The sequence below is a fragment of the Cydia splendana genome, chromosome 5 (assembly GCF_910591565.1).
Source record: "Cydia splendana chromosome 5, ilCydSple1.2, whole genome shotgun sequence".
In the NCBI taxonomy this organism is placed as follows: Eukaryota; Metazoa; Arthropoda; class Insecta; order Lepidoptera; family Tortricidae; genus Cydia; species Cydia splendana.
In genome coordinates this window covers 6,405,724-6,433,349 of record NC_085964.1, presented here as the reverse complement: position 1 = coordinate 6,433,349, position 27,626 = coordinate 6,405,724, and the positions used below count along the sequence as shown (strand labels likewise).

General features: G+C 36.0%; 1 protein-coding gene and 1 long non-coding RNA gene across 2 annotated transcripts; one reads left to right on the top strand and one right to left on the bottom strand.

The window, feature by feature from the left end:
- Positions 1-766: 766 nt before the first annotated feature.
- LOC134791086 (uncharacterized) lies at positions 767-1,538 on the top strand. Its single transcript, XR_010144254.1, has 2 exons — positions 767-1,259; positions 1,356-1,538. It is a non-coding gene; the product is annotated as an uncharacterized LOC134791086 (long non-coding RNA).
- Positions 1,539-3,299: 1,761 nt separating this feature from the next.
- Positions 3,300-27,333, bottom strand: LOC134790570 (alpha-tocopherol transfer protein-like). Its single transcript, XM_063761418.1, has 6 exons — positions 27,240-27,333; positions 7,716-7,857; positions 7,216-7,310; positions 5,288-5,438; positions 4,312-4,505; positions 3,300-3,755 (listed from the first exon to the last, which is right to left on the bottom strand). The coding sequence occupies exons 2-6, from the start codon at positions 7,852-7,854 to the stop codon at positions 3,408-3,410; spliced, it is 927 nt and encodes a 308-aa protein (XP_063617488.1). The 5' UTR covers positions 7,855-7,857; positions 27,240-27,333; the 3' UTR covers positions 3,300-3,407.
- Between the last annotated feature and the right edge of the window lie 293 nt (positions 27,334-27,626).

Below are 27,626 nucleotides of genomic sequence, written 5' to 3'. Positions count from 1 at the left end.
CAAGCAATAGTTACACTAAAAAACGTTACTCGAACTGAAAATACCCGATTTAAGTTTGCTAACACAACATGACCGATTAGTTCATCAGCGTCACAAAACATACGAGTAAATTGACCTCCGCGGTGAATATACAGCAAACTTGATTGTTCTAGTAGGTATTCACAGAAACTTAATTGCTAAATTGGGAATCAAACCAAGCGAAGCGAAGTGGGTCTGAATCCAAATTTTTAATCCACTTTAGCATTCATCGTTGATAATGGCGTAAACGCCATCTGTCAGAAAACAAATAATTACTTAACATTAGCACGAATGTTAATTTCATCACTTCTCCAACAGATGGCGTTAGTAGTAATACAAAGTGTTATTCCCTTATTTTATTGTTTTAAGTTTATAAAATGATATTTTTATGTTTGATAACACATCTAGACATGAATTTGAATTACTATGTTAAATCTCAAACCTAACAGTGCAGTAGTTTTTCCGTAAAGTGTACCACAAGAATGCATAGATTGTCGAATAGTGATAGGGCTCGCTTCGCTCGCCCTAACAAACTGTAATTTTATATTGAACTTACTTCTATCAAACTATACCTAATCTATGAGTATATAGCACCATTGCGTGTATAGTTAACTACGGAAGAGGCTCTGAAATATGATAGGGTCATCGAACTTGGCAAATTAAACGTTCCTCCGTTAATCATTCCGCTGGAGACGCGATTTGGATACTTAATATTTAGGAAATGCCAAGTGGCTCGGTGGAATGAAATATGTTCGCGCGATGAACCTTTTGTCGCAGCTGAAGTGTAAATTAAACAAAGGCAGAAATATCAGTAGAATGTTGTATTGTCATAAGTATCATTACAATAACTTAAGCTAGATTGTTGGTTATTTATATGGGTAAATTGTCGGTAGGTACATAAATAAAATTGAATAAAAATTACACCCTGCCTTAAAATCTACTAATCTAATGTTTTGCCTATTTTACACAAAATTATCATTAAGAAAAAAAAGAATATTACTTATGCGACATAATGTAGTAGTAATCACTTTATTGTACACAACATGGGTTTACAAAAATAAATTAGGTACAGTAATGGAAGTACAAAGGCGAACTTATCCCTATAATGGATCTCTCCCTAAACTTCGAGTAGATGAGTGGAAAACTCTAGTCAGGTCAGATAAACAAACTTACGGGATGTACAATAATTAATAAAAATAATGAAATAAAAACTGCTAGGACTTACTAATTAGCCTTGTATTGTACGTATTTAACACGTTGGCTGCCCACCATACCTATAGTATTGCTCCCACGCCGGCCACGGGCCACGCCCAGAACACCAGTGATGCTCATGGCAGCCAACGTGTTAAGATGAACTAGCTCGTCAAGCGACGACTTGTCGATACAAAGGAAACTAAACTTGCATAAATCCTCAACAGTTATCATAAGATATAACTAAGAATTAAGAATAAATCGAACTTTTATATCACAGATTCTTGACGATTTCTTTAATCAATATGATCTAAATATGCCTAATTATACAGAAAGAAAGATATAGATTACCAGTTCGCCGGACGTTATCAGCCTGTCAGTTGTTCGGAACTGTCACCTTTTGCGATTAACTGACAGGCTGGTATCGTCCGGCGAACTGAAAATCTGTGGGCCTCTTAAGTCGAAAGTGTAGTGTTGACTATTAACCGAGGTTCGGACAAATTATGCCAGAAATTATTAAGAACATCATGGACAATTACTTTATGCATTAATAAAATACTATTATTCACATTTTCAGTCAAATAACGTGAAGAAGAATAATGCCGTTAATATTCAATCTACAGAAGTTTATTTTAGATGTTGGAAAATGTGCTTCTTTCAACTACCTGCATTTTTTAAATAAAAAAACCACATTCGTACTAAATTTACACAATAAGAAATATATACAGTTAACACTAATATCCTCTTATCTCGTCCGAATATGGTCCCATTAATACCATTATACCTAAACTTCAAGCTTATTGAACTACCAACCACATCACTTATAATTCTTATAAATGTGGTAAATGAAATCAATATCGCCTAAGGAGCTCTTAGTGGCTATTTTTATTTACTAAATAATCTCCGTACTTTGTATTAACTATAAATTAGGTTCACCTACATTATAAACAAAGACGAAATTACATTTACTGGCATGCAAAAATAATGTACCCACCTAAATGCTGACAAGAAGGTTCTGTCACAAACAATATATTAATGTAATGGCGGTATTAAATTTAAACCTATAGAGCAGTGGTGGGCAAAGTACGGCCCGCGGGCCAGGTCCGGCCCGCGAAAGATTTTATATATCCTGCCGCCGGTCATTTAAAAAAATGTATAATATGGCCAGCAATATAATAAAAATGGATTTTTGCTGTAAATCTGGCCCTCCTCTGAAATTCCTTCAAGTTTTGGCCCCTCGTGAAGAAAGTTTGCCCACCACTGCTATAGAGGCATATTGTCAAAGTAAATTTTGTAGCCACAGTAAATTTACTGCCATCTTTCGACACATGATTAAAACTATCCAATATATCTATGAGAGGCGAAAGGTATGGCGCCATCGCTCAAAAAGATGGCGCCTTTGGACCTTTGGGCCTTTTGCCCATGCTCGAGTAGATGGCGACACTTTTTGATATTTAACAAATTTACCACTTATCAGTGAAAGAATAAGGATCAAAGTCAATTGGCGTTTTTAAAAGTTTTAATCATGTGTCGAAAGATGGCAGTAAATTTACTATGACTACAAAATCTACTTCGACAATACGTCTCTTTGATTATATTATACATAGGCACATTTGATAGGGCGCAATTTTTTATGTCAGTTTTTTCCCGACTACGGCAAAACCAAACGGAAAGGTTATGTATGACTATTGTTTTATACAGGTGATGTATATACATTTGCATAATTTATTCTACCGTATTGGCAATACCACTAAAGCCAGCTTTGTAGCCTGGGCAACATACTACATACATGTAGAGGCTACGATTAGACTGCCTTCCAAAAAGCATTAGTTCTAAATGTTCTAATATGCAATCAAAAGTATTTAGTCGGGTTAAAGTTATTAAAACTTTTAGATGACTAATTACACATAGATCGCTCATTCGCTCAACCAATAAATTGTTTTTCTGGCCTTGTTCCAAATGATCTTAAATCTCGTTAAATAACACTTTTCATGGACATTTACCATTGAAACTTACTGAAAAGCTGTTTATTATCTTTAAATATTATTACGATTATACATATTACTAAAGGTTGTATCCAAGCCAGGGTTTAATTTATCTTGTTCACTGACAGCCCGGGGCGCCGAACTCCGCGAGCACGGCGCACGGGGCGGCTCCCGGGCCGTTTCAATGTTACGCTAGATATCGTCGGCCTAATTTCACGACAACTTTACCCCTTCATCTTTTAGCTGTCTAACAACTTCGGGGCATAACTCTTCTTCGCGAAACTTGTAACCGCAACTGATCATGTCTTTAACTACTTTGTAGTTTTTCTTCAATGACTCCAACCATATCGTGTAAGAGTAGTCGGGCCAGATGCCGCCATATCTCTCCGGCAAATGGTCAGGGTGGATATGTTTGTGCAGGGATTTGACATCGTATCCGTGGAAAAATATTCTGGACCGCATTTCAGCATTGAGGAACGGCTTAAAGATATTGTATATTTTGTCAAATACCCATGTGTGGTTTATAACGTGGATGGCGTGTGTATTTGCAGGAAAACATGACTGGAACAGAAAAATTTAAGCTATAAGATAAATAAAATAATATAGACTAAAAAATATTTATCGAATGCAACCCTAAGTAGTAAATACGACACATTTTATTATTTATTTATTTTTAACTTTATGGTGCACAACAATCCTAACCTTAAAACTTACTTTCATTTTCGTGCATTAAAAATTTGAAAATATTTAGTTACTTAGGCAGTACCTACTAAAAGTGTTGTACGTAGTAAAAGGGATAGTAAAGGGGATAAGGCTTAAAGTTACAAGTCGAGTTCAAAATTTGTTTCACATGTGGATGTCAATACAACGCTGCGACGATGCAACGATGTAATTAAATCAGTGACAGTACCTTTATGTGTAAATTCTTAAATAATATCTGGTCATGGTTATTTATGTATAAACAAAACCATGAATTTTAAACATGGGGCCACTTTTAGACTACCGGCCTTTTTTCTAACTGTATTAATTAAAGAGGGACGGGTAGTCTATGTCGCGGGCGAGATACTGTCGCGTTACTTTTGTGCTAGTCCGGCTGAAGCTAGATTGTAATAAATACCCCTAATAGCTTGACGATCTTGGAGGCGATGGCGGGCGTGACCTGCCAAGCGTGGTGAAGCCCGATGTCCTCCAGGTCGAAGATGGCGTGGGCGCCCAGGATCTGACTCGCCGGCTCCATCATGCCCAGCTCCATGGCTATGAGCGTCGCCTTGAATAGATCGTCCGTCGGGATCGTGTTCGGGTCCCAGCAGCCTGTGAATATGTAAATAATTATACTGTCCAGATACTACTAAAAAATGCACACCTCCTACGTCCTAGTTACCTGTCCACACCCACAAACAAATATAAGAAAGGTACATACATACATACTAATACAACATGTCCTGGCCTCTGACAAGAATTTACGTTGTTAATCTTAAAACAGATTACCGACAGTCATCGGCTAAGTAAAAGATTCGACAGCGTCGCCTCAGTCAGACAGTGATATCTGAGTGCCGATTAGGATTTTATAATCTTGTTATGAAACGGTTATGTTATGTATATGATCTGTCAGCTGTAAACAATGATATTTCTGGTTAAAGAATAATGAATAGGCCTCCTGGGACGATCTACTGGCCTTCGTCCTATTGTTTGTTCCAGATATGCTATTTTAGCGTCACTAATATCCATTCACTCTTTCGAGATGACCAAGTAGCTCTTGGTTTTCGTTTCACTGATAATGTTGGGAGTGGGCCACTATATCTTCAGTCTCGTTTTTTTTTGGAGTGTGAAATGTTCATCTGCTCTACTCATCGGAGCCAAGTCAAATACAACTACTGATAACCGTTATCGATGAGCTTTTCGGCAAATAACGTGGGAAATTTATATAAAAGTAATTTTGGAATACCACTATGTTGAAGAGAAGAGCCCATGGGAGCTTATTAGACGGCCTACACCGCCGCTCTCTGCTAGTCTAAGACCGTCAGCCAGCTACTAGAGCCAGCTACTAGGGCTGCGTGTTCTATTATGTATTTTTACATAATAACTATAGTCACCGATCCTGTAGATCATGACGCGGCGCTCGTCTTGGGCGAGGTAGGGGGGTACGGCAAGTACGCTGCTGTCGCCCACGGCGCGCAAATCCAAAGGGAATACGTCCAAGCACAGCTGCGGGTTCTCTTCCCGGAACTCGTAGTAATTCACCATCTGTAATCAGTACCGTCTTTACCATAAGGGCACATGGGGCCCGTGCCCAGGGCCCCCATCCTCAGGGGGCCCCGAAGGACAGACAGTGACAATATAATTTGATTACTCATAACTCATAATAAATAGAAGATCATGGTAGAAAATTACAGTTTAATTAGCTTTCTTAACTTTCCATAAGGGCATCAAATTCTTATTGGCCCAGGGCTGTAATAACCATAATCATAATCATTTCAAAACGAGTGCTTTCTCTTCGTATGCATCGGTTGATAAGTTGATATTAATAAACCAAAATTGAATGCGTTGCACCTAGTCGGCACACTTCCGAGTATTCGATAACATCAACTATGTATGTTAATTAGATGCCTTTAGGCGATAAACGGTCGCAATAAAAAACCCGTTGTTATTTTATAAACAGAGCGAATCACGCGATATTCCGGAAACACGAATAATAAAAGTACCTACCTATGCACAGAATTAGTACTATACAATATAGAATGTATACCTATGTACAAGTAAGTAGGTACAGACAATTAATAAATAACCGACAAGAACAGAGTGTTTAAAATTTGCATAATACACTACCATATTGCCCAATGCCCATACATTAAGGTGATGTGTAGGTACATATTTGTGGCACTTTGACCGTGCCGATATTTAATACCTGACTGTACCTACATAACTTCATTTTATCCAAAGTACCTACAGCGACTGCAAAAGTGCATACCCACCATATGAATTAAGTTTATAAATTGGGCATGGACTTTTGCAGCTATAATTAATGCTCGTTTGTCGGTAACATCAAATATTATATGATAAAGTTCGAGATCCAAAAATATATCTTTTTCGGGAAAAATGTTTCCTTACTTGATTGCTAATATAAGTAATATACCATATGATTATTTTTATTTTGTTATTTAATCTCTGTTCTAATAATATTAAAGTTATTCACAAAATATACTGTCCATATACCAAAAGTACATTTTAAAATCTTTTTACCTAGTAGATTGACTGGATCCAGATTTTCACATCACTTCATTATCATTACGTAATATGTAAATCGTATAAGACTTTTGTTGAGCAATAAGTATTATTATATTAGCACCGTTTTAGATGCCAAATAAGGAATCACGATTAGACAATCTCTAATTCGAGCCCGAGAGCAGGTTTACAACTTAAAAATAATAACATTCTGGCAAAATATATTTTTAAATTGGCAATTAATTGTTATAAAGAATTTACTTTACTTTACTTAAGGTGTTATTTAGTCCGGATCATCATGTTTTGATTATTTACATCAGAATATTAGTTACATATTCTTCTTCTCAAAAACGCTTCCGGCAAATTTGCTCACGGTCTTCAAAACTATTATTTTTACGTAGGTATACCTACGGTTTTTACGGTTTACGCTACCAGAGAATTCGCTGCGGTTCACAGGTTAATTCCTTTGGTAGAATATGAAAAGGTCGCCAATATCGATTATAAGTTTATTTTTACACGCTCTAGTAGAAGAGATTTTCGTAGAAATATCCGAAATTAACTTCATTTCATTAAAATACAAGTCTATGCCACGGCTGTGAGATGGGAACCTTTCCAGCCGGCCGCATTGTCATTATTTCACCAACAACTACATTTTAAGCATAATAACTCTTAAAAATACGGTGACATTTCAAACATTCGTGAAGAGTTCAAACGCGGTAGTCCGAAGTAATGAGTGAGTTTAGTTGTCACCTTATGTTTATTCCAGTATACTTAATACCTAATGAAATTAAATTCTTACCAGCCTGTGCGCGCGCTGAGGTATGAATTTTCGGGCACGAAGGAATTTGATCAGGAACTCATCGTCCATTCGGTGTGGCGTACATTCACCCCGTTCTGTGAACACGTAGGCTACTAAATTTCTGGGAGGGCTACATGGTGTTGTCAGGAAAAAGGTCATAATTACCTGGCTATAATCTGATTTTCTGAATCTGAGCGAAAGGTTAATTTGTAATCATAAAATTCCCTTGTAATCATAATCATAAAGTAATGGTTGACATTCATGGAAGTTGTGAGATTTTATTTTATATCGCCAGCCAGTTTATGCAATCTATAAAATGTTATATCAGTAGACATGATGACATGAATTAATGATACATTAAACATTATACATACATATGTGAATGACGTCGGTATTCTTATTAAATAGATATAGGTAACCACACCTAACACTAAGGTAGTAAGTATTTAGAACTATTTAGCTTAGTGTCGCACTAGTTCGGTGTAGAAACGTTGCCGTACCGTAGACGATGTCGCGCAGCTCGGAGATGGCCTTGAGCCGAGTGTCGGGATCCTCCCCGCAGTGCTCCCGCGCGTACTGCTGCACCTCGGCCGACACGTCCCCGAGGTACAGCTCTACGCTGTACGCTGGGCTGGGCATTTTCTGGAAAATACGGACTGTGCCTTAATATTTAGATACCACGTTACATGGGTCAAACAAAAACATTATATTTATTTTGTTTGCTACTCGTAATTACTTATACAATCAACAGCAACTCGATGCATTACAGCGATCTGCGATCAGCTCCGCTTACATTTCGGTCGATGACAGATTTAAATCTTTAGGGTTACTTAAATTTTATGTAGGATACAGATGTTCTATTCTCTATATTTAAGTTTTACATAGGTAAGGTATATGTATTAAATCAACCATATAATTTTAGCAGGTACAGCAAGCTGCAAAAGTGGAAAACCCAACTCATCCTAGATTTGCCTAATTCTTATTTTGATAACCGCAAGCATTTGTTGTATATGTGTGCTCCATAAAAAACTTTAAAGAAGAATATTATGCTGGATATTATATCACAGTCATTACATTAGGGTCTAACGGGTACCTACCTTATAATGGTGTCTCCACTAGACCACACTAAACGGTATGGCGTTATACCGGCAGTGTTAAACCGCTTTTCTTACAAAACTAACTACTTGCCTATGTCTGTCACAGTGTTACTAAAGCTAGAACGACCTAATATGTAGCCCTCCCATACAACCATTTCCAGTCGCCGTTACGACGCGGTGTTGACACATCTTGTGTCGACACCGTCTGTTTCGGTCACAATTCCAGTCGCAGAGTCGTCGCCGTGTCGACACAGTTACCAGAAATGGGGAAGGGTCGACACATGACACAAAGTGACATAAAGTGTGGTCGCCGTGTGCACACATTGTTTCGGGTTTGCGACTACTTTATGCCAAAATCATTCGTTCATTCGTTCATTTTGTTCCTGTCAAATGGAAACTGTCAGATGGAAAAATACTTAAATAAAAATAAGTGACATTAATACGCCATCTCTAAAACGGATTACAAGACGTAATTATATATTGTTTGCATTTATATTACAATATGACTTAAATTATTATGGGGAATTAAACTGCTCGAGTGATTTGATAAACTAAGTGTAATATAATCAACGCGCCACCACATTGTTTTAGTTTAGCCGGAAATGAAATTGTTTACTTCTCAGTGCCTGTGTTCATAACTATATTATTTGAAGCATTTTTAGTACTTCGATGCGTATACTATACTTAAATAACAGAAATAACGCTTTACATACTACGAAACTTGTTAATTATGATGTATAAATATGGTTTAAGGCTGAGAAATATTGCAGTCACAAAGTAGTTGCAATGTTTCGACTTTGTGTCGACTCTGTGTTGACACATGACACGCGCTGTCAAAAGTAATAACAAAGTTACTGGTATGTTACTGGATTTGCAAAATGGCTCCTTGTGTTGATTTGTTTTCAGATATTCTCAAAGTGTAAAAATGCCGTGGTCAGAGATGGGCATTAATCGATTAACTGTTTATTCGACTAATTAATGGAATAAAAAAAGTTAATTCTCAAATTTTAATCGCGATTAGTTTAGTCGACCTAACATAGATTGAAATTGAATTAATCTGAATATTAATCGAATAAATTATCGATTAAATCTCGATTGAAAGTTGACAGGGGGCCATTTTTGTACGTAAAAATAATAGAAATGTCTTGCATGCAGATGGTAGCAAAACACTTTGTCATAAAAGTCGAGATGGGTGTCAATATATAGGTTTTAGGGAGTGCCGATTTCGAAAATAATGACCATTTTGGAATCCGAAATGGCGGCCATGCACTGTGTCATAAAAGTCGTCATGGATGTAGTTTTATACGTTTTAGGGGGCCCCAATTTTGAAAATGATGACCATTTTGGAATCCAAAATGGCGGCCATGCACTATGCCATAAAAGTCGTCATGGGTGTCGTTTTATAGGTTTTAGGGGGCGCAGATTTCGAAAATGATAACCATTTTGGATTCCAAGATGGCGGCCATGCACTATGTCATAAAAGTCGTCATGTATGTCGTTTTATAGGTTTTAGGGGGCCCCGCTTTCGAAAATGATGACCATTTTGGAATCCAAAATGGCGGCCATGCACTATGTCATAAAAGTCGTCATGGGTGTCGTTTTATAGGTTTTGGGGGGCGCAGATTTCGAAAATGATAACATTTTCAATTTAAAAATGGCGGCAATGCACTATGTCATAAAAGTCGTCATGGGTGTCGTTTTATAGGTTTTAGGGGGCGCAGATTTCGAAAATGATGACTATTTTGGATTCCAAGATGGCGGCCATGCACTATGTCATAAAAGTCGTCATGGATGTCGTTTTATAGGTTTTAGGGGGCGCAGATTTCGAAAATGATGACTATTTTGGATTCCACTTTTATGACAAAATACGTAGCCGCCATCTTGGATTATAAAATGATCATCGTTTTCGAATTCTGCACTCCCTAAAACCTATAAATCGACATCCGTGACGACGCAAGTTATCTTTATTTTCAGATCTGACAAATTGCTACAGAATACAAAGGACAAAAAAGAAGCGAGAAGGTAATGAAACAAGCAAAAAAGACTGGGGTCAATTGAAACACGGGTCAATAGAAACAAGTTCAATAACTCCGAAACGAGTGACGATCGCGGGGCGGTCCCTGAGGGGGAAGGGATCGGCGTTCGTGTCAGAACTGGTCGAGCAGTGCTAGCCGCGGCTCTGTGACCGTCGGACGTTATTACGCGAGTGTATTGCTTTTTCCGCACAAAAAGTAAGTATTTTTGATGTTTCTGTTTTGTTTATTAATCAATATCCATTGGTAGTACTTTAATACTATTTAACCTTTTGTTTGTATGGTTATTCCTGTTGAGTTTTTAGTGGTTTATGTGTACGTACCGTCTACCGTTATTTTTCTATGATTTTAAATATTCACCAAGACGTTGCTGGGTCAATTGAAACAAAATTTACCGGGTCAATTGAAACACAACACTCCCGAAAAAGAAGAAATTAGGAAAGAATCAGAAAAGAAAAATCAGAAAAAACAGGCAAAGAACGTGAAAAAGAACTTGAGTAAAAAAAATAAAGGAAAGGGTAAAAAATCTAAGCACACTAAAGAATTGACTTCTTCTGAAGATGAATCAGATAAATGCTTTTGCCTCGTTTGCACGGATAGTTATGAGAAAAGCAGACCGGGAGAAGACTGGGTGCAGTGTTCGGGGTGTAAGCTGTGGGCGCATGAGGCTTGCACACCTGGAGACCTCAATTACTTGTGTCACCATTGTGACTCTGACTGATTTTACCAAGACTTGATTTTTTAAGATTTTCTATTATAATCGTTGATCTCTGTTTATTGAATGTTGGTTATATTAACATACTCTTAAACAATAAGTGCCATATGAATGTTATGTTAAGGCAATAAGTGCTAGGTTTTTTTTATTGTTAAATAAATGGTAAAAATAGTGTTAGATGTGCGGTGGGCACATAGAGATCTTAAATATTTATGTCACAATTGTGACTGACTGATTTTACAAAGTGTTCATTGTATCAACCGCCTTAACCCTAGTTAAGATGTATAATAATAGTTTTCTATCTTTATAAAATGTTGATTATATTTGTAGATTAGTACCTAATAGTTGATCTCATTACTTATAGATATCTACATATTCTAAATAATAAGGCAATAAGTGCCTTATGAAAATGTAAGTAAATTCATATCAATAAATGCTAGGTTTTTTCGTTACGTTAATGGTAGAAACTACCACTTACAGTGTTTAAATCAAAGATTGAGATTGTGTGATTTAATCAAGGCCAAAAAAAGGAATATAAATGATTATTACTATAAATAAGTATTTTATTTCTAGGTGTTTCAATAGACCCCATTCATTGTTTCAATTGACCCGGAATCAGGGTCAATTGAAACAATTTTCGAGGATTTCTAAAATGCTTTTAATTCCGTATCTGATACCAATGGATACAAATTAACATAATAATTTTAAAGCCAGATAATCTACCCATAGTCGAAACCTTTCACAAACCAATATTGATAGAAAATGTAGGCACTATGGCCGTTTTTTCAAAAAACGTTTCAATTGACCCCAGTCTCCCCTACAGATGATTCCTCGACGCAATTGGGTGATTCTTAAATTGTGTCCAGATTTTTTTTGTCATAAAAGTTTATATTTTTCACATATTACTCTCACAAGTTCCGTGACATTTCGACCTTGTAATTTTTTAAGTAAATGTTTTTGTTTATCTATGAGGATCTCACTAGAATAGTATAATCAAGGTATGTTTATATTTGATGAATGAAATAGTAACGCAAAAAAAAATATATTTGTGTCTTATATTCTTGCCGAAGACTTTTATTTTACCTTTTCCTTCTACACAAGTTTGGCCAAGTAATAAGAATTTAGGGCTCTCAATTTTATTTTGACTTCTACAACAGTAAAGCTACGAGGCCATGTTTGGTATCGTTTTCGTATAAATTCGCAGTACCAAATTTAGTTAAGGTATCACATTGACACCATTCCGAAGTAAAAACATATAAACTTATAAAAATACTTTCTTTTAAACTCCTCTTCACGCTTAAACTGCTGAACAGTTTTAATTTAAATTTGGTACACATATATTTTGAGTCCCGAGACAGGATATAATAAGTTATCTCAAAAATCATCCTTTAAAGGTGTGAAATGAGGTGTAGGGGGGAATTCAGAATTGACTTCTTGAAGTTAATACTGTTTAAGTTTAGGTTTGAAGTCATGTTTTTTCATCATTTTTAACTAAATCAAAGATGTAGACCATCCCAAATTTCATATAAATCGGTTCAGCGGTTATTGATTCCCCGTACAAATTTCCACGCCACTTTTCACACCTTCAAAAGATGATTTTGGTTATAAGATCTATCCTATGTCCTGTTCCAGGACGCAAACTATTTCTATACCAAATTTCAACGAAATCGGTTCAGCGGTTAAGCGTCAAGAAGAGTTTCAAAAAAACCGGCCAAGTGCGAGTCGGACTCGCGTATTAAGGGTTCCGTACATTAAGTCCGACTCGCGCTTGACTGCACATTTCTAATAGGTTTTCCTGTCATCTATAGGTAAAGAACTATTTTGTGTATTCAGACGGACATACATACAGACGCACGAGTGATCCTATAAGGGTTCCGTTTTTTCCTTTTGAGGTAAGGAACCCTAATAAGACTTATTTTTATTTTGTGGAATGGTGTCAATGTGATATCTTAAATGGATTCAGCACCCCAGATTTATACGAAAACGATACCAAACACGGCCTAGCACCTTCACTGATATAGATATATCAAGATAAAATTGAGAGCCCTAAATAAACTTTCAAGAGCGGATATCTCAAAAACTATTCAACATATCGAAAAAATTGACTGAATAAACTTGTAACAAATTAAATTAACTTTCATTTTGTATAAGTGGCCATGTCGCTGAGATGCATAGTTTCCGAGATATAATCGAAAAACGGGAAAATGGGACCTTCAGAGCCCCCTCTCTCCCCCCCGCTCAAGGGCTACGGCCGGGGACTTTTGATATGTTCACCTCCTAACTTGTCAAACCGAGTTACGGAGTCAAAAATTGTGTTCCGAGCATTTCCCTCTACAACTTTTGGAGCATTCGTTGCCTGACCTAAGTAGCTTATTGAATTTCTTTAAAAACTTTTCTGTAAAAGGTTGACGGGTGTTGGGTGTTTATATGGTTTCGGTCGATTATTATCATTTGCATTGCCCATGATGACTTACTAGAATTACGAGCACACGAGACACTAATAGTAGTTTGACAAACCTTGGTTTTCAAGAGGTATTTTATATTGACATTTGCTGTCACAAATTTGCTGTCAGATTTAGTCGCAAACCGCACGCAAAGTGCACACAAATGTGTCGACACCTTGTTACGGAAAAGTGTAGACACGGCGACGACACTTTGTTTCGAAACAATTCTAGACACATTGTGTGGACTCTGTTACGACACATCTGACATTTAGTTACCACTTTGTGATTCTGCGACTGGAATGGTTATATGGGCTGTCTGATGGTGATGGCTTATCTCAGTACTATGCGCATAAACTGCCGAATCCGACACAAGAGCAGCCGATTCAACGGAGCCACGCCTCTTTGTCGCATAAAATTAAATAGTTTTTAGTTTAAAGTTTATAAAATACATATGTACTTATTTGTTAGTCTGTAAGGTATTTGTAATATAGACCTTGTTGCCTGAATTTTAAATAAATAAATAAACAAAATGAAGTGGACGTACATATGTATCTAGGTGACTGGTGACATTTGTTTAAGTCTGAGGTTTCTACACGTGTGGGTAAATGATTAGGCACAATCTTTATGCGAGCAAAACCACGGATCAAAGTACGAGGGGCAAACTGAAAGTTAACAGAATAGAGAAAACTGTAATATTTTAATGCGTGCTTAAATTATTTCTGATCACGAGTTCATTACATTCATTACAATATAATCATAATCACCCTAAAACCCACACAGTTCATTCTCCCAAAGTCCTTTTTTTATTTAGCGATAAATGGGTCCTCAGAAGTTTTGTATGGAATTCATGAGATACTCATCGGGATAGTTTTTTACGAATAAATATTAATGACAGATTTTTTTGGACTATAAGTAGTAATACGGACGTCAGAATCTGCTGATTTACAACTGTTTTTGAAACCACACAACTACGATGTAAACTTCTAACGTAGCTGTTATAACCTTATAACATGCTGCTCTATTCGTCAGCAATTTGAAAAGTAAGAAAGCTATTAAATTTGTACACAGTAACAGATGTACGATACGATAACTAGGCTGAATTATAAAAATATAACTAACGTAGGTACCTACATATATTATAAATTTGTTGTTGGCTGACCCCATAATAATAATCGTATAAAATTATGACACGAAACATTTTCTGTATTGCACTGCCGTATTCGAACTTCAAGATATTCACAAGAGTCGACACGTACTAGATCCATTCTAGATACGTTATAGTTTAGATATCAAAACTAGTTCTCTTTTGCAGCGCAATTCGGGCAACCAATGTCACTTTTACGTTAGATAGAGTAAGATATTTATTAGATGTGAATTGGATCTCTAAGTCATATCCTGTGGAAATCGTTCAACAGTATCTCCAAAATCGCAAAATGTCAAATTTGACAGGTTAGATCTTAAACATATCGTTATCGTATCTTGGTGATGTCTAACAGATGTCTAATAGATGTCTATTTCAAAATCCGAATCGGGCCCATAGTCTCAGAGGCACACACTTACAGTTATTAAATACACAATATTAAAAATAGTTATATATATTTTCATAAATTATACCTATGCCTCTTTTTTATATTAGGTTAAACGATATCTAAGTGGCCCATTCTAAGAACTTCCAGTGTTACGTATGTATTATCGGTTGTAACATACAAAAAAAATATACTCAGGTACTTATAGTCTAGTATCCGTCCTACAGTTGAACTTGCATTTTTATTAGAATGAAGTATTGGTTTACATCTCGAGGCATACGTATTCTATGCACTTGTGTGTTTGAGTGGCCTTTTGTTGTGCTTAAGCAAATGACCTTCATAGTTTTTATCAACTACTCTACCACAGACTGACCAGTATAAGTTTGAACTCTGACTACGCTTAGTTGTTCTACAGCGGGGTCTCTATAGTTATACGAGGAACGAACTCATAGTCGCATAAAAATGTTTTGGGAATTATGGATCTGATAGGTACCTACTCGTATTTGCTCTTGCTAGGTAAACTCGCGGGTCACCGACCCAAACGCAAACGAGTACGAGATAAATCATAAGATGGCCTTGCACTTGAATGATGAGTTATGCTGAGAAAATACGTAGGTACCTTTATAAACAAGTCTAAAAAGTAGTAGTAGAATGTAATGTGATAATCACTATCGTTATCAATTTTTTTTTTTTGCTGGTTCTACCACCTGTCCTTTGTATTCCTGTCAACTATTCTTAGAAACATTCCTATTAAGTCCGATCTCGAAAGGGCTGTATTTTTTCGTTGCGAACCCCTTTGGCCACCTTTCAACTGCAGCATCAGATTCCAGATGGATTTTGTTCCAAGTGACCCTGCTTATATGTACTTAAATTATATTATATTAATAGCGAAATTCTCGGACATACGTCGGTGAGCTTAATTTGAGTTTAAATAAAATTGATCTGAAAAACCAACTAAGGTGGTGGTACTAGTGTTCGACATGCTAATGCCCAATAGATGACACCCTGCTGTCACCTCTATTGACAATGACTTAAGTTTCAAGATGACATGTACTGGGACCGCGTCGAGCACCAGTACCCACCACCTTACATATATATAACTGCAATCTAAATAATTCGCCGTCAATGTGCTTAATGAAATTTAAAACATTTTAATTTTAATGAACCGTCTTAATAAAATTTACGTTGCTCTGCCAGAGTGATAGTAGTAGTATTTTCTCACATTCTTAAAAGAAACAAACAGTACCTAGGTATGTTATTAAAGATGTCTGTCCGGTTAGTATTCAACTTAGGCTACCTAGTTTCGACACTTCTTACATAATATCCCAAATGGAGCTTAGGTAATAGCAACTCATAATATTTTGTTACTGTGAACAGGTTTGTTCAAATCTGATCGGACCTAATAGGTACGTATGTACGTTATGTAAGCCAAAGCTCATAAAAATATTATGCATTACAATAGTCTGCATAAATTTAGTATTATGTAGGAGAAGCCGGATGACAAAACACTTCCTCCTTTTTGAAATCAGAAAAACTGAAATATAATTGATATTACGTATTAAGTAAACAGTTATTTTGGTCCTATTGTTCTAATTTCACATTGTTAATATATTTTGTTAGTAACTAAATAGTAGCTTAAAGTATATTAGGTAGATACTTTTCTATACAACAGGCTCAACGCAAATTTAGATTTATATACACTCAGCTACAAAAAATGTAAGGAAACGCTCCGAACAACCCTTCTAAATATGACGTACGAAGACACAGAGAATGTACTAATAGTTGTAAAATGATTATAAACAATATGACTGGATTTACAACAGGATAAATAGGATAATTATTACGATAAATGTATTAAGTATAGTATTAAGTTGCTAAATTATAATGTGTTTTTGTAAGTGAAAATTAAGTTTCTTGAACAATGTTTCACGCCTGAAACACAGGGAATCCTAATTCAGGCACATGTAAAACATCACTATTTTTAAGTCTTTGTTTTATATGAATGTAACCATGAAATACGTGTTTTTAAATAAATTATGTTTATATATTTATGTTTACTTGTGGTTTGGCTGTTGCTGATGTTGCTGTAACGCGGTAAAAATTACATAAAAATGGTATTTTACCATGAATTCAACAAAATTTTTATATTCGCTGGTAAAGTTTTACCCCCTTATTCATAAACGCGTTACAAATCTCAATTAGCTAATAATCGTTTGTCCTTATCTGTAATTTTGACTTATGTATTTGTAAGAAAGGGATAAAACATAATTTAACTAAATCAGCCGGCGTATTATGGATGGCTTTATCCATCTTTAATCCACGTGATAAAATAACTGTCACTTTTTAACACCGTGGGATAGAAAGTGACGGACACCGTTTAATCACGCTGTCACGTAGACAAGAATGACCATCATATCCGTACAGAAGGGCTAAAATGGACGGCTGCGGCTCTTTATCATTTGTCACCATGCCTGTCACGTTCTAACAAGTATGTTATTGCGAAAGTGACGCATGGCATGCCAGGTGATAAACGCGACCATGATACCGCTGCCGGCCCTTAAAGTTTTATGAATAAGAGGGTTATTATATAAGATATGGAAATGAATGAATTAACATAATATTGTTGCACAGCACTTTCACAGTGCTGGTTTCTTAATTGAAATGAACTCAATAGGCACTAATATTCACTTGCATGTTGCATAATAGTCGCTAGTTACGTCCCAGTGTTCCGAACTTCACTCTTTCATTATTTGCTAAATAAAATGTTATGCACAAGTTTCCTGCTATATTTACTTTACGTAAACAACTTTCAATGAAATGGCTTAGAGGCATTTTACTTGTAAACCTCCGTTATTATACAGATGGCTGCGACATTCGTTGCGTGGAAGTAATGGTGCATAATAGGAGAAAAACATGGGTTAGGTTTAGGTATACAAGAGAAACCAATCATATAATGTGAACAAAGGGTTTCCAATACAAAGGCTATAAACACTTGCCCTGCAAATCAGTACCAGGGGATAAACCATAATATGGAGGTCCGTGTATGTTAATATCCCCATTGAGGGTCTGTGCATACGTAGAATACCATGTAATTATGAACTTGGAGTTATAAAAATACCCTGAAAATATGTTCCATTGACTTGTAAAACTTATGGTAATGTAAGAAATATGACGTCACCAAATGCCGCCGTTTATTTGATTTAAATGGTCCGGTAAAAGCTACTAAACAGCTACTAAATTCCTATTAATATAATATTGGTATTATAAATGCGAAACTAAACTCTGTTTATCTGTCTGTTACCTCTCCAAGCTTAAACGGCTGAACCGATCGATTTAGATGAAAATTAAATATGGTATGGAGTATGGAGATAGGTTGAGGCCCGGGGCCTACATAGGGTAGTTTATCAATACGTAGACGAAGCCGCGGGCAGGAGCTAGTTAGTAATAAACACAAAATTACACAAATCAAGCTTTCATTACATAGAAAAGATATAGTACATTATCACACACGGCCCAATTCGACCAATACTTATAAGATGTCACAGAGATACCATACCGATCTCTGCACAGGGAATCCAGTAATAAATAATCGCCGCTACTGAGAGTACCGTAAAACGGGGTGAGTAGGTTTCGCGGGGAGAGTTGGGTTATGAATGGGGAGAGAAGGGTTGAGAGGGGGGTGAGAAGGGATTTTAAGGCTACTGCAACAAAAACAATGTATTCCAATTTAAAATGGAGCTATAATAATACGCATAATAAAAAAAAATCGTTCCAACTATCTTCCAAAATCACCTTTGTATGAAAACCCCTCTCACCCCAAATACGAGGCACTACGGGGTGAGGCGGGTTTTCCTCTTTATCGTCAAAGTTATGAAATGGAACTACCCAAAATAAAATAAAAACTAAAATACAAACGTCCGGAACACTTATTATATACACCATTCAGTTTTCATATATAAAAATAAAATGTTATCGAAGTTTGAATTTCAGTTTTGACCCCACTCACCCCATTTTACGGTACCTACTGACCCAATTAAAAAAATATAGCAAACATCATACAATCTTTACGACTAGATGATTTAAAAAATATTATTCATTTATTTATTTAATCTTTATTGCACAAAAGAAAAACATTATAGTACAAAAGGCGGACTTAATGCCATAGGGCATTATTCAATACAAAATACAAATACATTAGTACCGACTCCGTGGCAGCAGGTATGGCTATCAACTCCGTAAATCTTCGGGTGCGTGGTTGCAAAAGGCTAGAGAAAGTGCAGTGAAATGCACCCGGTCCGGTCGGGAGCAGGCTCCTAGCTCACTTCTGGTCACGATGTCTATTTCTACTTGAAACGCTTTCCTAACATGGATAATTATTTGCGAGCTGCCGATAGGGTTACCAGATACAAATTTAGAATTTCCGGACAAAATTCCTGATTTCCGAATATTTTTCCTGACATTCATATTTTTGACGGCGGGGAGAGGGCCATGGGGTCAACGCTGGGTATGCAGCCCTAGAAGTGCAATTTAATATTTTTTCACAATGTTTGTGGATTAATTTAAGTAAATAAAAAGGTACTTTATAAAAAAGTCTGTCAATTCAAAAAAATCCTGATATCTTCGTGTTACGTCCCCATTCCTGACAAAAGGCCAAAATTCCTGACATGTCAGGAAAATTCCTGTCATCTGGTAACCCTAGCTGCCGAAGGATATATTATTTGAAAAGAAAATATTCCACTGACGTGAAAATCGAAATTAATTGCGCTGTAGGTGCTTGATAATATTTATATTATACGTACTTGAGGGAAGTAAAAAATCAAGGTAACGAATGAAGCTCATGCAAATCAATAGTGTACACAATGAGCAAGCGCGTCTTTTATGACAGAATATTAACGCCTCCTATTCACTGACTTCATGTAAACACAATAAAAAAGCAATTTCATTGCAGTAAAAAAGTATTTGTCTTACAAAGTATTTATAAAGTATACCTAACTATGAAGGACTATATATCACTGTATATAGGTACATATATTTATAATCCATTTAGTTTACTTGATTTTATTCTTCTATTTAATTTGACACTTGCTCTAAGGTTGTACCTGACTGCTATAATCCCTACACCTTATAAAACAAAGTCCCCCGCCGCGTCTGTCTGTTTGTGTGTTTGTATGTTCGCGATAAACTCAAAAACTACTGAACGGTTTTACATGCGGTTTTCACTAGGGAGTGCTCCCGGTACTGGCTCTCTATACAAATACAGTACCGGAACTGGGAATTCCCGGTTCTCGCCATACAAACTCAGTACCGGGAGCATTCCCTAGTTTTCACTTATCAATAGAGTGATTCTTGAGGAAGGTTTAGACTGTATAATTTGTTAACCCGTGCGAAGCCGGGGCGGGTCGCTAGTTTAAATAATAAAACAAACTTTGTATGAGTAGGTACGTACGAGTATCTAATTCAATAGGTAGGTGCAGACACCATTCTAAATCTTTAATATGTAAGTATATGAAAAAATAACGTTTGCAAAGTTTATACACATATTTATATAAACTAGCATTATCTGAACGTTCACTTAAACATAATTCGTTAACATCTGAAATTTAGCATAGAGAGAGCTTATACGTATAGTATAACCTAGACTAATTAACAACGTAATAAATCATTTAATTATTATTATTTATTAAACGAAGGATTAAAATAGAAACATGTAGTTACCTACCTACTTAACGGGAGAAATCGCGGGCAAACAACCTAAAGCAATTAAGATTGTAATTATGTATAAGTAGTTTATATGCAAATATGGATTGACTAAAATAGTAATTCTACTATTAGATTTTTTTTACAATTTAGCTGCCATGCCCGAGGTTGACTGGTAAAGAATGTTCTACAGTATTAACTGCAATAAAATAAACATTTCATTCATTGTTTAATAAAGTATAATATCAGTTTCATAGCTAAGTACTTCCTGGCTTATTCCGCTCAAGTATTTCCTTCCTACATATGTACCTTCTTAATTAAATATGCAGACTAAACTAAAACAATTAACTGTGCGAAACTTTATGTACTTGTATGTACTTATAAATTCACTCGTATTTAATTTAAGACGCACTTCCCTTCCTCCTAAGATATACCTAATAACATTTCCTTAGTAGGTATCAGGGATAATGCGAATATTCGCATCCGCATCCGCAACCGTGGAACTTCCGCATTATTTTCAAAATCCGCATCCGCAATCGCATCAGCATAAAATCGAGGCGGAACTTAATGCGGATGCGGATGTCGAACAAGTCCGTACAGGCCGCGTAGCCAACATGCTAATCGCTTACGCTCCGTAGCGATCGAAACGCAACTGTCACTGTCGCACGAATATGGAAGAGTGATAGAGAGAAGCAAAGCGTTTCGTTGTCGAAGCGATAGCGATTGTAACCTTGGCTAGGCCGGCAGGAACGTCTTAGCGGCGGCTTAAGTGCTAGGTAAATTCGTCAGTGCCTATAACGAAATCGTCTAAATCCAAAGATCCAGAAAAGTCGGCCAAGTTACTGTTTATTAAATATAACGCACCTATATTCTTGCTCAAATGCTAAACGATTCGTTGTTTTTTTAAAGGAAAATTACTAAAATGTAATAGTATTTGACGTTTTTTAAATGACATCCGCATCCGCATCAGCGGATGTCAAAAAATCTGCATCCGCAACATCCCTGGTAGGTATTGTAAAAGTACGTACTTCACTAATTAATATAATGTTTTTGTTCTATGTAATAAATAGTAATAATAGTTACTAATCTTGGATAAATTAATCTGCTCGTCACCTATGGGAAATGATGAAACAACATTATTTTAAAAGACAAACATTGGCCCTTAAGGTATTACGGAAAGTGAAAACTTTCTTATAAAATTGCAGTGATATTCTGAATATGTTGACTTGGTTTTAATAGGCTTATAACCTAAGTTTGCGACTTAGAAAAGATTCAAATCTAATTTTGACCTCAGACATAATTAGGTATATTCATCATACAATTTTTTTTACTATATGCAACATATTAACGCATTCACTGCCAGGGGGCGTGCCCTAGGAACAAATTTGTATGACGGTGGACGCACATGTGCGTCGGGGGTAGTGAATGTGTTAACTTCTGTTCAAAATTATCTTCTCTATTCTCACAATAAGAGGTGTAGGTATATGTGTAAAATTGCGGGCGCCTATTTATTTATTTATTTAATAAAATTTATTTACCTACACGTGGTGAGGTCTTAACTTTTAATAAAAATAGTTTTATAAAAAGTTTCTTGATTAAGTGAATATTTCTGTAAATAATCCCTTCTGAAATCGAAAAAAATGTGTCCTCCGCCCAACCTAACTTCTTTACAGGACGTACAAAAATTTGAACATAATTAAGAAAATATAGCCATAGCTTAATTTAATAAATACTTTCATGAAAATTGTTTCGAACGTGATCGGTTGAGACACTAATGAGTTTTTTTCCAAAAAACATCTAATTTTATTAAAATTATGTCTTTTTCATGTCATATGGAAATGGAAGGTACGGAATCCTCCATTACGCATGGCCTGATACGCGCTTGGCCAGTTTTTCAATTCAACGCGACACGCACATGTAGTCTGGACCGACATTTTACGAGCCAGGACCTAAGCCGAGCCACGGGAAGAATGCAAAACCGGTTGGGGTCGCCTGCACTCCAACGAACAAAAATATCAAAAATTGAGAACCCATGCAGGCTGGTCCGTCGCTTTGTGTTTATTTTTACAGACGCGCTCACGAAATGTGCTCAGCATCTCAGGTTTTATTCAGCGGTAAACGATTTTCTACGAATTTTATTATTTCCTTCTGATTATCAGTACTTGTGTTCATGGTGAATATTTAAAAAAAATAGATGCCTGTATTAAAGAATAAACATAATATTTTTTTTTATAGCATGACCCTCGTATTTCATCTGCCTGTAAAAAAAATCTGAATGTAAGCAGAAAAAGTGGGCATTGGGTATGTAATAATATAATCTTTCATATCACAACATCTGTTTCCAAACACTAACTTTCAATACGAGTACCGGTTTCAAACTTAGTATTTAAAAGTCTTCGATATTATTTGATTGCGGCAATATGCATTCGTCTCGCCAGGTCTCGCTGTGAACGTAAGACAGATTACTAACTAATGTATGGGTGAATGGGATATGTTGTAAGTAGGGTTTATCATGCGATTCTGCTGCATCGGTATCTATTGTTTAGACCACATTGGATAAACGTAGAAAAAACTTACTAATGCTAACAATTACAGCAATGATTTTAATTAAAATAATGCATGTATTATGTTATTTAAAAGAAGAAAAACGAATATGACAATACCTACCCTAACCCTAATATTATATTTCCCGCCTTTAATTCATGGAAAACACCGGGCAGGTTTATTGCTGTATAATTGACCGAAGCGAAGCGAAGGTCTACGTTTTGACTCGGGCATTTTGCTTTCGTATGTCCGGATGTTCTCCTCTACAGGTCGCAATTCTTAACCGATTCTCGTGAAATTTTGTGACCGAATTTTATGACTAAATAAAATTTTTTTGTCAATCCGGTTTTTGGAAATTTTTAAAAATGGCGGAGTCGTGATACCTGGCGCCTAAACAAATAGTCGTATCGATATCATAAGACTTTTTTCTTTTTGAGACATGTTTACAGAGTTAATAGCAAAAAATGCAGAAAAAAATTATCGCTGGTTTAGGCGGTATTTAGATATTTAATTTTAACTAATTTTAATTTGAGAAGGAGTAGCTAAATTTCGTCAACCCATCTAAGAACTATTTGGCTCAGTTTGTAAACGTTCGCTTTTTCTGTTTGCACAGAGGGTCTGGGTTCGATCCCCAGTAATTGTATGCTGGGATATTATAACTTTTTGTATTTTTTTACACATAAATTTCGTATTGTTTTTCTTTAATTTACTATACACCGTGTTTTTATTGAATTCCGTTAACTTCGGGGTATAGTTAAGTACGTTTATAAGAACTAAATGGCATAGTTAATTTTCAAAAAAATATTTTTTTTTGTTTTCTTTTTTGTTTTTTTTTTTGTTTTAAAAGTAATTAAATGTAGCATATAGCGTTGTTTACACGTTGTGTACACGGGCATTACATTTAACTCAACCAAACAATTGAAATCTGTGACATATCAATGTCATTTCGTACATCAATCGACCGAGATTGTACTTAAGTTTAGTAGCAAATGTATGAACTCATTCTAAACACTAATCAATATGTAAGCCGGCCCTAAGGCAAGTGTACACGCTTGTAGAGGCCTTATAGTAAAAAAATAAATTATGGATTATCTCCGAAATGGACTTAATTAGAACATCGGTGTCTTTGAGAAAGTTACTTGATTTAAGCTCAGGAATGCACCCTTGAAATTAACGGAAATCAAAAAAAACACGGTGTATTTAAAGCTCTTAGCACCATGTTATTTCAAGCTCTGCTCGCGAGGTCTACAGCTCACAGAGCCACTAGTAAATTATAAGTTATTCTTTCAAACACAATGCAGTCGACGTATCTGCAGAAAGTGACAGCCGTCTAGTGACTATGAATACTGTAATACATGTGCAATGTGTAGGCAATTGAATCTGCGCGGGTGTCGTCAAGGCCGACGGAGCATGATGCGCTTGAGTTTCAGGAGCATATTCCTCGGCAATAACTTAACAAAAGTTATGGGCACTATACAGAGATTGGCCTTTTTTTCGCTTCTTATCATACAGAGCTTGCCCTGTCAATTATTTTCAGGTAATTTGAATAAAATACTGTCAATACCCCTTATTTAATTAGGTTTATAGCTGAGAATAATCCCATTCAAGTTACTTATATAAACCAATCAAAGCAAAAATAACTTTAGTAAATCGGTTAATTCGTTTGGGAGCTACGATATCACAGATAAATACTAAAGTGAAACATAAAACACTTTAAGGGTTAAGGAGGAAATTCGACGCGGTTTATCTTTGCACGAATAAAAAGCAACCAAACAGGCCAATTCGAACGTGATCATCAGAATGATATCTGAATACATTTACGGACAACTACGAGCGAAACGCACGATAGTTGAATGACATCATTTAGATGTCATTATGATGTAGGTACGTTCGAATTGGCCTGAAAATCTTGTTGTTCATTGCTTTTTGTTGTTTATTTTTTTGGATAATAATAGAATGACCGATGATACAGGCCGATGAGTGGTCCGACCGGTCACCGCGGTTTAGGCTGCGCGGGCGCCGGTGACCTTGGGGCCAAATGCCGGAACATGCGTTGTTTTGCGTGTCGGCTACAGGTAACAATTAGGAGTACGTATCAAAATAATGAGTTTGTCCAAACAAAATGAACAAATAATTTTGCTAGATTACCTACTACTTAACTTCCTATTTCATATATTATTTAGTAACATTGATACAATAAATTAATTTAATGGAAAAACTATTTTTGGACACCCACAGTACTAACGTGTAATCGAGATGTATGCAAGCTCAAAGCACTGATCATCATCATCATCATATCAGCCAGAGGACGTCCACTGCTGGACATAGGCATATAAAGCACTGATAATTAGATTTAATTCAATTTGTGTTAGTTGTTGCCAAATGCAGTCCATTGATTCAATCGGTTGGCACAAATTGCAGAACATTTTTTTACCATAAATAATATATGTCTGCAAAATTCGTCATTTGAAAAATATCACATCGAACCAGATGTAAGCATTAAGTATCTGAATTGAAACCCATTGTTATAACGAGTTAGTCAGCGATCCATTATCACGTATCTAACGAGTACAATGCCTACCACATTACAATTGCACAACACAACTGACACTGCCCCATTTGCTGCTGTTATCTGTAGGTATCAATTACTATTCCATATACGTACGTATATCGTCTTAGTGGCCCGCTAGCTTTGTTTAGTCTCCCACTAGTATTTAAATTGCTTCAATAATCATTTAAGCAAAGGTGCATTTTCCTTTTAGATTTCTATCAGTATAGCATTGCTCATTTAATTAAGTTAATATCTGGGAGACCCAGCTTTGCTCGGAAAACATATAAAAACTTTAAAAAATGCCCGTTTTCCCAGAGATAAGACCTAGCTAGATCGATTTATCGCCGCCGAAAACCCCCATATAACAAATTTCATCGAAATCGTTAGAACAGTTTCCGAGATCCCCGAAATACGTGTATGTATATAAATAAACAAGAATTGCTCGTTTAAAGGTATTAGACGTGTAAATAATAAATCATAATTGATGTAGTTTCGGACATAATGACCGACCAGCAGAGTTTGATGAATGAGAATATGTATAAACAAGATATAAAGTACGTATTTACTTTATATCATAAGAAGATAAGGTAGAAAACATGATTAGGCGTAAACACGCATTAAACCAAAACAAACTTAATTACGTAAATTATCCGTTTGATAAAATGTCCGTTTATAGCCTGCTCCAATAAAATGCAACACATAGTGCTTATGTAATTCTATGAACCCTAGGCCCATGTTTGAAGGCTATAACCTTCTCCGGCAGTTATAGCACTAACAAGTACTTATTTATTAATTCTAGGCCTAACAAGTTTACCTGCTGGGTCGAGGATTTTAGTATCCTGCTGGCATATATATAATTACAATATTTCTGATTAAGTTTTCAAAGTTAGATCAACGAAACTTTTAAGAGCTCAGGATCAAGATGCAGATCAGGCATCCGAGGAAGTTAAATGGGGCATCCAATCAGAATAGTAGGTAAAGAATTAAATTTTTAGCAATTGAAGTGCTAAAGTATAGTTTAATATTTATATTAACGTATATTAACTTAAACATTACGATTTTAGAATAATATTGAAAATTACTAACCCTTCGCAAATATGCCATCTACTTAATTAGCCAATATTAGCCGGCTTATTAAAACTATATATTGTCGAAGGTAAGTATTGCTTGAATTGAAAAAGTACTTAAATGTACAGTAATTCAGAAACAAATTATTACTTACCTATTAACAGCTAATGCCTAGTTTAATAAGATGAATGAGAACATAGCGACCTATAATACTAACAAAGGGAGCATGCTCCAGGTATACAATGTTAATGTAAGAAATTGAGTCACTATCTAATATTCCTGCTTATCTGCTAATTTGTTTTTATTACGATTAGTAATTATTAGTGAAAAATAAATATAGCGGTCTCACCTTGCCAAATTCAAATTCAGACTACACAAACGATGCGCGCACGCAGTTGTAAGCCGCGGACTAGACTGTGCGAACCGCTCCAACGCTGGGACTTAAAAGGCCTTTACTCATAACTGAAGCGATATCTATGCGTTCTCAATAAACAATGTCCAATGCTGCGCCCAGCATACACATCGATAACATCGAAACAAAGTTAGCGATGGACTACAAAGTTCTGTTGCACGTCAGAATAAGTCCTGATGAGGTACACAACTGTTCCCTGTACTTGCAAATTTCTGGAGCAAACCGAAGCGACGTTGTGTAAGGAGACCACTGAGTTAATACAGATATTTTTTTCAGAACTTGACCATTAAAAAAAATTACATAGTTAGGTAGATTATTTCCTAA